This window comes from Penaeus monodon, chromosome 16, assembly GCF_015228065.2.
Source record: "Penaeus monodon isolate SGIC_2016 chromosome 16, NSTDA_Pmon_1, whole genome shotgun sequence".
NCBI lineage: Eukaryota > Metazoa > Arthropoda > Malacostraca > Decapoda > Penaeidae > Penaeus > Penaeus monodon.
The window spans coordinates 46,945,686-46,959,202 of record NC_051401.1 but is presented as its reverse complement, the minus strand read 5'-3'; the positions used below and the strand labels follow the sequence as shown (position 1 = coordinate 46,959,202).

The 13,517-nt window shown below is 39.4% G+C and overlaps 1 protein-coding gene across 1 annotated transcript in view; it reads left to right on the top strand.

Annotated features, from left to right (window-relative positions):
• The first annotated feature begins 4,410 nt into the window (after positions 1 to 4,410).
• LOC119583074 (metal transporter CNNM4-like) overlaps positions 4,411 to 13,517 on the top strand; it is a 37,714-nt gene continuing 28,607 nt past the window's right edge. The window contains exons 1-2 of the mRNA XM_037931584.1: positions 4,411 to 4,680; positions 5,382 to 5,437. Coding sequence (XP_037787512.1) covers positions 4,437 to 4,680; positions 5,382 to 5,437 — 300 coding nt within the window. The 5' untranslated portion in view covers positions 4,411 to 4,436. The remainder of the gene's footprint in view (positions 4,681 to 5,381; positions 5,438 to 13,517) is intronic.

The window sequence follows — 13,517 nt, the reverse complement described above, 5'->3', positions numbered from 1 at the left end:
GTATGACCTGGGACAATCGCAGTCTGAATGAAAGAAATAGTAAATAGTATTTTTTTTGTGAATGAATGAGCTTGGAGTTGTAATTCTTGTGAATAAATGACTTGGGGGTTGAAAACCTTGTAAATAAATGAACTTGGGTTGCAATTTGGGGGAGAATGAATGAGCTTAGGGTTGCAACTCTTGTGAATGAATAAAATTTGGTTTAACTCTTTGAAGAATGAATTCGGGTTTAAATCTTTGATGAATGAATTCGGGTTTAACTCTTGGAATAAAAACTTGGGGTTTTCCCACCTTGTGAAGAATGAACTTCGGGTTGTAACTCTTGTGAATAAATAAACTTCGGTTGAAAACTTTTGTGAATGAATGAGTTGGAGTTGAAACTTTGTGAAGAATGAATTTGGGGTTTGAACTTTTGTGAATAATGAACTTCGGGTGCAACTCTTTGTAAATAATGAATTTTTCGGGTTGTAACTCTTGTGAATGAATGAACTTCGGGTTGTAACTCTTGTGAATGAATGAACTACGGGTTGTAACTCTTGTGAATTTACGAACTTAGTGTTTTAATTTTTGTGATGTGTGCATGGAATGGTTATTTCGTCGCAAAGTTTAAAAGCATGTATGGCATTAGGGTATATTCTAGTTATCAATCGAACATAGAAAATTACTTATTAAAGGCAATTGTGGTATGATATATCTGATATCATTGTCATTAGTTGTTTTTAAATTTTTATTATTATTTCATTTTTAAATTAATATTTTTTATCATTATTATTATTATTATTATTGCTGATGTTATTTTTATTATTATGGTTATTATTATTGTTGTTGCTTTTGTTTTTCTGTTATTAGTATTTTTGTTATTATTATCATCATCATCATCATCATCATCATATCATTCATCACATCATCATCATCATCACCCATCATCATCATCACACATCATCATCGTCATCATCATCATCATCATCATCATCATCATTCATCATCACACATCACATCATATCATCTCATCATAAAATTTCATCCATCCATTCATCAATCATCATCATCAATCATCATCATCATCATCATCATCGATTATTATTTTATTATTATTACCATTATTACTGTCTTTATCTGTACAAATGCGAGATGACAACACTGAAACACCAGCTTCCTCAGAAAACGCGTAATCATGATTATTCTCTCCTGAAATCTAAGTTTCAAAATTCCCAAATTTAAAAAAAATTTTTTTCGTTAATATTTTGCATTTAAAAGCCTATTGTATTTTTTATTTATTTATTTATTTATTATTATTTTTTTTACAATGAATTTTTTTTTTTTTTTTTTTTGCCATCAAGAATCAAGTCGATATGTTTGTCATGATAATATATGTTTTTATTGTTTTTCTTAGTTATATGTTTAACAATAATGTATTAGGATTTAATTTTGTATAAAAGAAAATTAATTTTTTTTTTTTTTTATTTTTTTTTTTTTTTTTAGATTACGGTTAACGGTATAATATATTGGATTCCAATTTTGTCTAAAGAAAATTTAAAAATATGAATTGATTTGATGTTATTTGAAACTTCAGGTGAATTTTCCACATTATATATATATTTCTACTTCTACAATTCTTAGATGGTGACGAGGGAACTAGTCTGTTTTCTGAAATGAATGTTGTGTGTGTTATTTTGTCTCGAGGGACGTGGTTCGGAATTGATATCACGTGTCTTGCGTCGCAGATTAGTTTCCTCAAGATGTGTTGCTTCCTATAGTGTTGTGGGTGGGTGTGGGGGTGGGTGGGGAGGTGTGTGATGGGGGGGGGTGCTTGTGTGTGTTTGTGTGTCTGTGTGTGTGTCTGTGTGTGTGTGTGTGTGTGTGTGTGTGTGTTGGATTTGTAGAAATGTGTAGATGTGTGTGTGTGTGTCTGTGTATGTTTCTCTGTCGTTGTCTGTCTGTCTGTCTGCCTGCCCTATATCATGCATGAGACGACTATAGTGACTTGTTTAATATCTGGGGGTCATTCCTTGCAATCATATTTTATAAGATTTTCATTTCCTCTCCGTAAGTAGCACGAGAGTTAAAAGGGGCGTCATGACTCTCAATTTCTTTTCAAAATATAGTTATTAATTTTTTTTCCACAAAACATGAAGTTACAGGAGCATTGATAGAAATTTCTTGAAATTAGATGATTATGCGATTTTATAATGTAACCTCTGCCGTTCCTCTGATTTTAGCAACTATTGATATTTCTTTTTTTTTTTCTTTAGTCCCCCCTGCATATGCTCCGTTGTGACTTCAATGTCTGATTTATCATATTGACGAATGTTGTTTGCAATATTTTGTACTTGTTTTTTGCTCGATTATCGACGGATGAAATGTAAATAGAGATTAATTTTCGTTAACATTTATTTTCAACGTTATATAATGCATATTTATAAGAAGTATTCGTCTGCTAATTATGACTCACTGTATTTATTCATACATAAAAAAATATTTGTTATGTGTTTCCTTGCGACCGTGTTGCCAGATACCCTCAGTGTCCAGCAAAACGTGCCTTGACTGTACGTGGGGGTTGCTGCCTTACATTTTCTTCATTATCCTTATCTTTACGCTGTTGATAGCTACGTTTTGCTCTGTAAGAAAGAAAATTGTTAACTGAAAAAAAATTGTTTTTTTGTTTGACGGTTTTTCTTTTTCCTCTCTCTCCTCTCTATCTTTATCTATCTTTTCTGTCATCTCTTTTCTTTCCACCATAATAGTCTTTTTTTCCCAACCATTCCATTTTTCTTTCCTTTTTCATTCTCATTCTATTTCTCTCTTTTTCATCTCCATTTTTCTTTCTCTCTTTTCTCAGTCTTCTTCTTTTTTCTCTTTTTTTTCTCTCTTTCTCTTTTTTTTCTCTTTTCTTCTCCAATCACTTTCACTCCCTCACTCACTATAACCACCACCATTATCACAATCATCACTCTTTTTGCCACAAATTCACCTTTTCCGACGTTCCTCACGCCCATTGGTGACTCAGGTGGGCGGTGGTAACCCCCCGTTTTCGTTAATACAATTATTTTACCGATTTTGATTTTATTATCATCACTGACGTTTATCATCATTATAACCACCATCATCATCACCCCTAAACCCCCCATTTCATCACCTAAACACCACTATCCCATAACACCATTATATCACCTAATAACCCCTATCACCAAACCACCCACACCAAAAATCACCCCACACTAAACTACATCACCATAGCAAAAAATCATAACCATAAACCCCCACCCCAACAATATAAACCCCCCATCCTTTAACCCCCTCACCGCCCCCCATCTTTACAACCGTTTAAAACGACCCAATCTTTAGCACGAAATTTTACCGTTCCCATCCCCTTCCTCACCCCAAAGGGGGGAAAGGGCGAAAAGGGGGGGAGGGGCCCCCGGGTAAATGCCGGCAGACAGGAGCAGAAAAACGGGGTACTCTGGCCCAAAGATCTGGAATGCGATTAAAAAAGGATGCGGGTTAAATGACGTTTATAATTCCCCGTTGCCTTGTGGGTTCAGGTGGGGTTTGTTTTTTTTTTTTTGTTGTTGTTGTGATTGTTTGCTTCTGTTTTTTTTTTGTTTCTCTTTTTTCTCTCTCTGTTTTGTTTACGATATGTCGCTTTTGTGTTTATTTCTTTTTCTTTTTTTTTCTTTTTTTTTCTTTTTTTCTTCCTCTTCCTTTCTTCTCCTTTTTTTTTTTTCTCTTCCCCACTTCTCTACCCTCTTCTAATTCTCTTTTCATCTCTTCCCCCCATCTTCTTTCTATCTCTCTCTCTCCTCCCCCTCCTTTTCTCCTCTTCTCTCCTCGTCTCCCTCCCTTTTTTTTTCTTTTTCTCTCTCTCTCTTCTCTCCCCTCTCTCTCTCTCCTTTTCCTCTCTCTCTCTTCTCTTCTTTTCTTCTTCTCTCTTCTCCCTTCCTCTCTTTTCCTTTCCCCCCTTTTTCTCCTCTCTCTCTCCTCCTTCTCTCCTCCTCCCCTCTCCTCTCTTCTTTCTCTCCCTCTCCTCCTCTCCTCCGCCCTTTTTTCTCCTCCTCTTTCACTTTTTTTTTCTCTTCTCTCCTCTCTCTCTTCTCTCTTTTTTCTTCCCCCTCTCTTTTTTCCTCTCTTTTCTCTCTCTCCCTCCTCTCGCTCTCTCTCTCCCTCTCCTCCTCTTTCCTCTCTCTTTCTCTTTCTTCTTTCCCTCTCCCCTCCCCCTTTCCCCCCCCTCTCTCTCTCTTCTCTCTTCTTTTCCCTCTCTCTCTCTCTCCTCTCTCCTCGCTCCCCCTCTCTCTCTCTCTCTCTCTCCCCATGTCCTCACACGATTTAAAAAGCAAAAACACAATCTCCCCCCTCCCTCCCCCCCCCTCCCCCCCACGGCCCTCCCCCCTGTGGTGCTGCTGACCGGGGTCTTTTTCCCCGGGGTCAACCTGGGCCTGATGGCGCTCGACAAGACGGAGCTCAAGATCGTCTCGAACACGGGCTCGCCCTCGGAGCGCCGCTACGCCCGCGCCATCGAGCCCGTCCGCCGCCACGGGAACTTCCTGCTGTGCACGCTCCTGCTGGGGAACGTGCTCGTCAACTCCACGCTGACGATCCTGCTGGACGAGCTCTCCTCGGGCCTCATCGCCGTCATCGGCTCCACCGCCGGCATCGTCGTCTTCGGAGAGATCATTCCGCAGGGTGAGGCGCCGCCCACGCCCCTCGGCCTCGGCTTTGGCGTAGCTTTTTTTTGTTTTTATTTTTTTTTATTTTTTTATTTTTTTTGTTTGTTATTATTATTATTATTTGTATCTTTTATTTTTTTTTATTTTTTTTTTTTTGAGTGTTTATCTGTTGTTAGTTTTTGTATGTTATTATTAGTTTTTATTTTTTTTTTTTTTTTTATAAAATTTTTAAAATCTTATTTTCATATAATTGTGTTATTTTTATCATATTTTTATTTTTTTCTTTTGTAATTTTTTTTTTTTTTTATCTGTTTTAAATTTTTTCCCAAAAATAATTGTTTGTTTTTTTATTTACGTTTCTCGTTTTTATCTTACTGTTATTTATCTTTATTTTTATAATTTCATCTCTTACTGTTATTTTTCTGTTGAATGTATTTAGGCACGTACTGTGTCTAGTTGATTTTGTTTTCGTGTTCAGTGAATCAAAGAATAATAATCATGAATATATTAATATATACGTATTTTTAAATGAATATATATGTATAAATTATGGCATATAACTTATACGTAAAGATAAGTTCATAATACCCCATGAAGTAACGTCCCTCTCCCCCTTCTTTCCCCCCCCTCTCCCCCTCCCCCCTTCTTTTCCCCTCTCCCCCCTTCTTTTCCCCTCTCCCTCCCCTTCTTTTCCCCTCCCCCTTCCTCCCCTCACAGCCATCTGCTCCCGCCACGGCCTGGCCATCGGCGCGCGCACCGTGTGGCTTGTGCGGGTATTCCCCCGGACCCCCCCTTTCCCATCCTCCAAGGTACGGGGCCCGGGGGTTTTTTTGGGGGGGTTTTGGGGGGTTTTTTTTTGGGGGGGGGTTTTTTTTTTTGGTTTTTTTTCTTTTTTTTTTTTTTTCCCTTTTTTTTTTTTTTTTTTTTTTTTTTTTTTTTCTTTTTCTTCTTTTTCTTTTTCTTTCTTTCTTTCTCTCTTTCTTTTTCTTCTTTCTTCCTCTCCTCTCTTTTCCCTTTTTTCTCTCTCTCTCTCTTTCTTCCCCCCCTTTTCCCCCCCTTTTCCCCCTCTTTTCTCTCTCTCCCCCCTCTCTCCTCTCTCCTTTTCCCCCTTTTCTCTTTTTTCTTCCCTCTCTCCCCCTTTTTTCCCTTCCCCTTCCCTTTTCCCCCTTCCCCCCTCTCCCTCTCCTCCCCCCCTCCTCCTCTCTCCCCTTTTTTTTTTTTTTTTCCTCCCCCCCCAAAAAAAAAAAAACTTTCTTTCAAAAAACCTTTTTTTTTTTTTTTCCTTTCTTCCCCCTTTTTTCCTTTCCCCCCCCCCTCTTCCCCCCCCCCTTTGGGGTCCCCCTCCCCCCCTTTTCTTTTCCCTTATCAATCCCTGTACTATTTATTCTTTTTATGCTTTTTTTATCCTTTTTGCTTTTTTTTTTATTTCTAAAAAAATAAAAAATTTGGGTTTTTTTCCCCAAAAACTTTTGGGGGGTTTAAAAAGGGGGAAAAAAATTTTGGGTTAAGAGATGTAAATTTTCCAAAAAAAGGAAACCAAAGAGTACCAGGGTGTACAGAAAATTTCCCAAACCCCCGGGGGGGGGTTTTTAAGGGAAAAAAAAACCCCCCCCCCCTCCCCCCAAAAAAACCCAAAAAAAAAAAACCCAAACCCCCCCCACCAAAAACCCCCCCAAAAACCCCAAAAAAAAAAACAAAAAAAAAAACAAAAAAAACCCCCCCCCCACCAAACCCCCACGCGCGGCACAAAACCCAAAAAATTCGTATCTGGCTGTTGGAGGGCCAGCCGTAAGAAAACATATTGTAAATAAGGGTATACGTAGATGTATTCGTACACATATACACACACGGCACACGCACATGCACGTACACATGCATATGTACATGCAATACAGTTCACTCAAGCACACACCGCGCGCGCGTCAGACAGACAGACACACACACACACTCACACACACACATACACACACACACACACACACACACACACACACACACACACACACACACAACAACACACGCGCGCGCACACACACGCACACACACGCACACACACGACCCCACACACGCACACACACGCACACACACACCACACAACACACACACACACACACACACACACACACACACACACACACACACACACACACACCACACAACGCACACACACGCACCACACACACACACACACACACACACACACACACACACACACACACACACACACACACACACACACACACACACACACACACACACACACACACACACACACACACACACACACACACACACACACACACACAACACACACAAGCAAACAAACAAACCAACAGACGTCACCCCCGCACGTGCGTACGTTCAATGTTGTGCAAGAACGTGTTATATAAGCGCAGGCAGTTGATCATGCAAGGAATGATTCATCACTGCAACGACTGTTCGGACAGGTCGGGAGCGAGAGGAGGAGGAGGAGGAGGAAGTGGAGGGGAAGAGGAGGAGGAGGAGGAAGTGGAGGGGAAGAGGAGGAGGGGAAGAGGAGGAGGGGAAGTGGGGGGAGGAGAAGGAGGAGTATGAGTAGGAGGAGGAGGAAGAGAAAGAGAGGAGGAGGAAGAAGAAGAATATGAAGATGAAGAAGACAAGAAAGAGAGAGAAAGGAAGATAGAAAGAAAGAAAAAATGGAGAAAAAAGAGAGAATGGGAAGAAATGATGTAAGTGACCATTGAAAACCACAAGAAAAAGAAGTGACAAGTGAGAGGGCGAGGGTGTGATGGGGGGTGGGGGGGGGCAAGGGAAGGAGAGGGGGGGGGGCGATTGGGAGTAAAGAGGACAAGTTGATAAATAGCTTCTGCAGGTGGGAGGGAGGGTGGGGGAGGGACGGAGGAAGGAAGGGAGAGGGGAGGGAGGGAAGGGGAGAGTGAGAGAGAGAAAGACAGGGAGAGGGAGGGAGGGAGGGAGGGTGGGGGAGGGAGGGACGGACGAAGGGAGGGAAGGAGGGTTGGGAAGAGAGAGAGGGAAGGAGGATGGGGAAGAGACGGACGAAGGGAGGGAGGAAGGAAGGGAGAGGGGAGGGAGGGAAGGTTGGGAGACCTGGATAGGGGAGAGGGGAAGAGGGGGGGCGGAAGGAAGGAGAGAGAGGGGGAAGATCGAAGAGGGAAGGATGGTGGGGGGAAGGGGAAGGGCTAAGAGGAGGGGAAGAAAAGAAGGGAAAGAAAAAAAAAAAGAGGAAGAGGAAGGGAAGGAGGGAAAGAGGGGTGAAGCGGAAGGCAGAGCGGAAAGAAATGATGATAATGACAAAAAAATAGAATGATAATAGTGGACGAAGATAAGTTGTGAAATTGAGGATAGGGATGAAAGATAGGTTGGTGAAATGAAAATAACAGAAGAGATGAGTGAATGATAAAGTGGTATGTGATTAGGTGATATGAAGTTGGTGAAGTAAAAAGAGGAGTGTGAAGTGAGTGAAGTGGAGTGAGTGAGTGAGTGAGTGAGTGAGTGAGGAGGAGTGAGTGAGGAGTAGAGAGAGAGAGAGAGAGGAGGAGAGAGAGAGAGAGAGAAAGAGAAAGAGAGAAAGAGAGAGAGAAAGAGCAAGAGGAGGGGGGATACAGTAAGTAGTCAAGCTAGTTGAGAGCAATTAAAGAAACTGACTCAGCAAAACATCGATCAGATCATTTTGAGCGAAAATCAGCATACGTATTGTAAACAGATATCATGTTATGAAAGTGAAATTATTTTTATTAGCAACTTCCGTATTGTATTATTATTATTATTATTATTAGTATTAGTAGTAGTAGTAGTAGTAGTAGTAGTAGTAGTACCATCACCATCATCACCATTAACATTATCATTACCATCATTATCACCATTATCATCATCATCATTAATATTATTAGTATTAACATCAACATTTTCTTTGCCATTGTGATCATGAGTTGCCAATAAACAATTTCATTCAATAATTGGGATTCTGTGAGTGAATAACTATTCATCATGTGTAAATGTGGGATACAACCTACGTATGTATGTATGCGTATAGATATGTATATGTTACTGCATGCATGTACAGTATGTATGTGTATCTGCATGTATGTATAGTTGTATGTATGTATGTATGTATATTTGTGTGTATGCATATAAAGTATATTTGTATGTGTGCATGTAAGTATATTTGTACGTATGTATGTAAGTATATTTGTATGTATTCATGTATGTGTTTTTGCATGTATGCACGTAAATATATTTGTATGTATGTAAGTACGTATATTTGTATGTATACATGTATGTATATTTGTATGTATGCATGTATGTATATATGTATGTGTAGCGTTTGTTGCATCTCGTTCTCCGTCAAACTTCGTGGCCAACTTTTACCCAAACTGCGCCGAACAAACCCAAAATATCCACGTTTTTTAAGAGAACAAACTTCTCCCCTTTGCTCTACATTCTGTTTGGGAAGTCCTTGTTCTTCAGGTCTGTTTATCCTCGTTATCTCTCTCTCTCTTTCTCTCTTTCTCTCTCGCATTCTCTTTCTCTCTCTCTCTCTCTCTCTCTCTCTCTCTCTCTCTCTCTCTCTCTCTCTCTCTCTCTCTCTCTCTCTCTCTCTCTTTCCCCCTTTTCTTCCTTTCCATCCCCTCTCTTCCCTTTCCTTTCCCTTCCCTTCACTTCCTCTCCCTTGTCATCCCTTTCCTCCCCATCCCTCCCTTCTACTCTTCGCTTTTCTTCCCTTCCTTTCCTTTTCCTCTCCTCTCCTCCCCTTGCCTTCCCTCCCACCTTTTCCCTTCGCATCTCTCCCCTTATCTCCCTTTTCCTTTCCTCCTCTTCCCTTCCCCTCCCCTCCCCTCCCCTCCCTCCCTTTCCTTCTCCCTCCCTTTCCTTCCCTCCCTTTCCTTCCCTTTCCTTCCTTAATCTCCCTTCCTTTCCCTTCCTTTCCCTTCCTTTCCCTTCCCTTCCCTTCCCTTCCCTTCCCTCCCCTCTGTATTTTTTTTTCTGACAAGTTTCACCACCGTTCTTTATTTTTCTCCAAAATTCCCAAGATACGAAATTTAGACCTTGATTTCCTTTCATTTTGAACACAGAGAGAGGCCACTTCATTCGCCTTTCCTCAATTCCACTTTTGGGAAATCAATCCTGGCTTAATTAATCCGTGTCAGTTTGTTGACTGTCTGCCTTTTCGTGAAAGGGGAAGAAAGACAGAGACACTGACGGGGGGGGGGGGCAAGAGAGAGAGAGAGAGAGGGAGAAAAAGGGAGAGAGGGAGAAGGAGAGAGAGAGGTAGAAGGAGAGAGAGAGGTAGAGAGAGAGAGGTAGAGAGAGAGGGAGAGAGAGGAAGGAGAGAGAGTAGAGAGAGAGAGACGAGAGAGAAAGAGATAGAGGTAGAGAGAGAGAGAGAGAGAGAGAGAGAGAGAGAGAGAGAGAGAGAGAGAGAGAGAGAGAGAAGAGAGGGGGAGAAGAAAGAGAGAGGGAGAAGAGAGAGAGGAAATACGAGAGCTTTTGAGAATGAGAATACGAGACCAACAGAGAGAGAGGATCCTAGATTTAGCATCAAAATGTTGATGTTCTGGATTGCGAGCGCGTGAGATGAATAAAAACCTTAACTCTGAGCGACGCACTGATTGCAGAGAGATCAGGTTGCACGCGCGTGTGATGTTGCATGTAGGTGATCAATAGCTTTGCAATTGTCATATGAGTAAAGTGGTCTCTCTCTCTCTTGGTAGTGTGAAATTGCAGAAGTGCAATTAATTCGTCGGTTTATTTTCAGGGTTTAGTTGGTTTGATTAAATTTGGTTTAGTTTTGAATATGATGTGTTTGTTGATTATTTTTTGGGGGGGAGGGGGTGAGTAAATGAAAAGTTGTGTTATCGTTGATTTCTGTCGATTTGGCATAGCTCTGTGGTAGAATGTAGCTTGCAATGAAGTCATATTTGAATCGTCGTCTCTTGTCGGATCAGCTGTTAGTCAGTATTGGTATGCTGGCGTCAGCATGCTGGGGTTCAAAGTCGAGGCGGAAGGGAACTCAACAGATCACTCTCCCGCATCATACCGCGTCTTAAAGTATGTTTCTCCACGAAAATGTCCCCTACGGACGCTTGGATACGGGACTCGCTTTGACTTTTCATGCCTATGTTATTTATTTTCTTTCTTGCTACGACTAGTTCGCACGAATCGGAATTAGGAGATACGTAAAAAAAAAGTTATTAGATCTCATGCTCGGCTGCATTTAGACGTAAAGAACATTTGGAGAAATATAAGTCGGAAGAGCGGACAAAGCGACAGAAAGAGCAATGTCCGTTTGCGTGTGAGAGGCTTTAGCTCATATTTATTATCTTTTCATATCAAGTCTCACACTTCTTCTGTTACATCAGTTTAATCAGACAGAAACTCAAGATAGAAAACATACCGACGAAGGAAGGAAGGAAAGTAGAGAGGATCTTTTTTTTGTAAATATTCGTCTCCCGCGAGTTTGACCCGAGAGGGCGCGGAATGTCAACAAATCACTTTTTCAACACTTCTTGCTTATTCTGGGAGTCTTTTTGGATATGTGGGTTTTCGGCTTCGTGGGTGGATTTACTGTATTTATGCATAGATATATATATATATATATATATATATATATATATATATATATATATATATATAACTACGCACACGCACACACACACGCGCGCACGCACTCACGCACGCACGCACACGCGCACACACACATACACACACATACACACACATACACACACATACACACACATACACACACACACACACACACACACACACACACACACACACACACACACACACACACACACACACACACACACACACACACACACACCTATATATTTTTTTTTTATGTTCATCATCCTTGTGAATTGCCGATTGCAATGAGCTCCTGTGCACAAAACAGTAATAGGCAAATTTTTGTTACTAACATACTGGAAAATATTTCTGGGTAAAGATTTGAAATTGTAAGTCTGAAACAGTATGCCGGTGTGTTGTAAAAAAAAAAAAAAAAAAAAAAAAAAAAAAAAAAAAAAAAATATATATATATATATATATATATATATATATATATATATACATATATATACATATATATACATATATATATATATATATATATAATTGTAGGTGTTTGATATATTTTGTTAATATCATTATAATCGTCATCATCATCAAAAGCATCATCATGATCATTATCATCATTGTCATCCTCCTCCTCATCATCATCATCATCATCATCACATCATCATCATCATCATCATCATCATCATCATCATCATCATCATCATCAAAACCATCGTCATCATCATCATCAAAACCATCGTCATCATCATCATCAAAACCATCGTCATCATCATCACTATCATCATAATCAAAACCATCATCGCCATCATTATCATTATCAAAACCATCATCAAAACCATCATCATCATCATCATCACTATCATCATCATTATCAAAACCATCGTCATCATCATCATCATCAGCGTGTATATACCTACTTTTCATGTGTATGTTTGTGTATCTGTGTATGTATGCACTGTCTGTTTACATGTGTGTACTTCAATTTTGCGGCAACATGTACTTATGTTTGCCGAGTTTCCATTATGCATATTAATTGCTTCGTGCTTGCCTGTCTGCACAAGTGTTGCTTTGCAATGAACCCGCAGAGAGCAGGTTCTAAATGGATTTCGAATTAACTAACCACGTGAGCAGGCAGGTAAAAGTGCTTGATTTTTTTAGGAGTTTTATTATTGTTGTTATCACTATTATTCTTTATTACTATTATTATTATTTATTATTATTATTTATTATTATTATTATTATTATTATTATTGTTATTGTTATTGTTATTATTATTATTATTATTATTGTTGTTATTATTATAATTATTGTTATTATTATTGTAGTTATTATTATTATTATTACTAGTAGTATTGTCATAATTATAATCATAATGATGATGATAATGATGATGATAATGATGGTGATGATGATGATAATGATGATGATAATGATGGTGATGATGATAATGATGATGATAATGATGATAATGATGATGATAATGATGATAATGATGATGATGATGTATTTTTTCCCTGCTGCTCTTCTTTTGCTTCATTTTTTTATTATTACAATTGTTGTTTTTCATCGCTATTATTACTGTCACTGTCAAAGATTTCTTAGTCATTATATTTTCTTCGTAAAGGACAGCTGATCATTAATCCCCAAGAGCATTTATGGGCGTGAGTAGAGTTTTAAAAAAGAGATATTAATGCGTGGGCGGTCCCTGGAGTTGCCATTTAGAATTTTTATTTTTATTTATTTTCTTTCTTTATTTTTTTTTTTGAGGGGGGGGGGGGTATATCGTAGGATATTATGAAAATGGAAACACTGATACTGCGTCATAAATGTTTTTCTTTTTTGGGGGGGTCACTGATTATGATTATTATAATTGTTCAGAATTGTTGAATGAATAGCATAGCATTTGCTGTGGAGTTGCAGTCATGTAGTTAATGATCCGAAGTTGTTCATATTTGAATGCTGCTCTTAATTGGTAGCGAGATATGCATAATTGAAAACGAAATTTGAATTCGTAAGTGTTGCGTGAAATAGACGGATTTCAAAATACAGCGATAATGAAACTGATTGTGAGGAATGGAAGGAATGAGAAATGAAAAAAGATGGAGGCGGAGGCGTTAAGATGTAGATAGGAAGAGACGCAGATTGGAGACGAGGAGACAGAGAAGAGAAGATTTAAAAGACAAAGCGAGAGAGAGAAAGATTTGGAGGCAGAAAGAGATGTCGAGATACGGAGAGAGAGAGAGAGAGAGAGCAAGAGAGAGAGAGAGAGAGAGA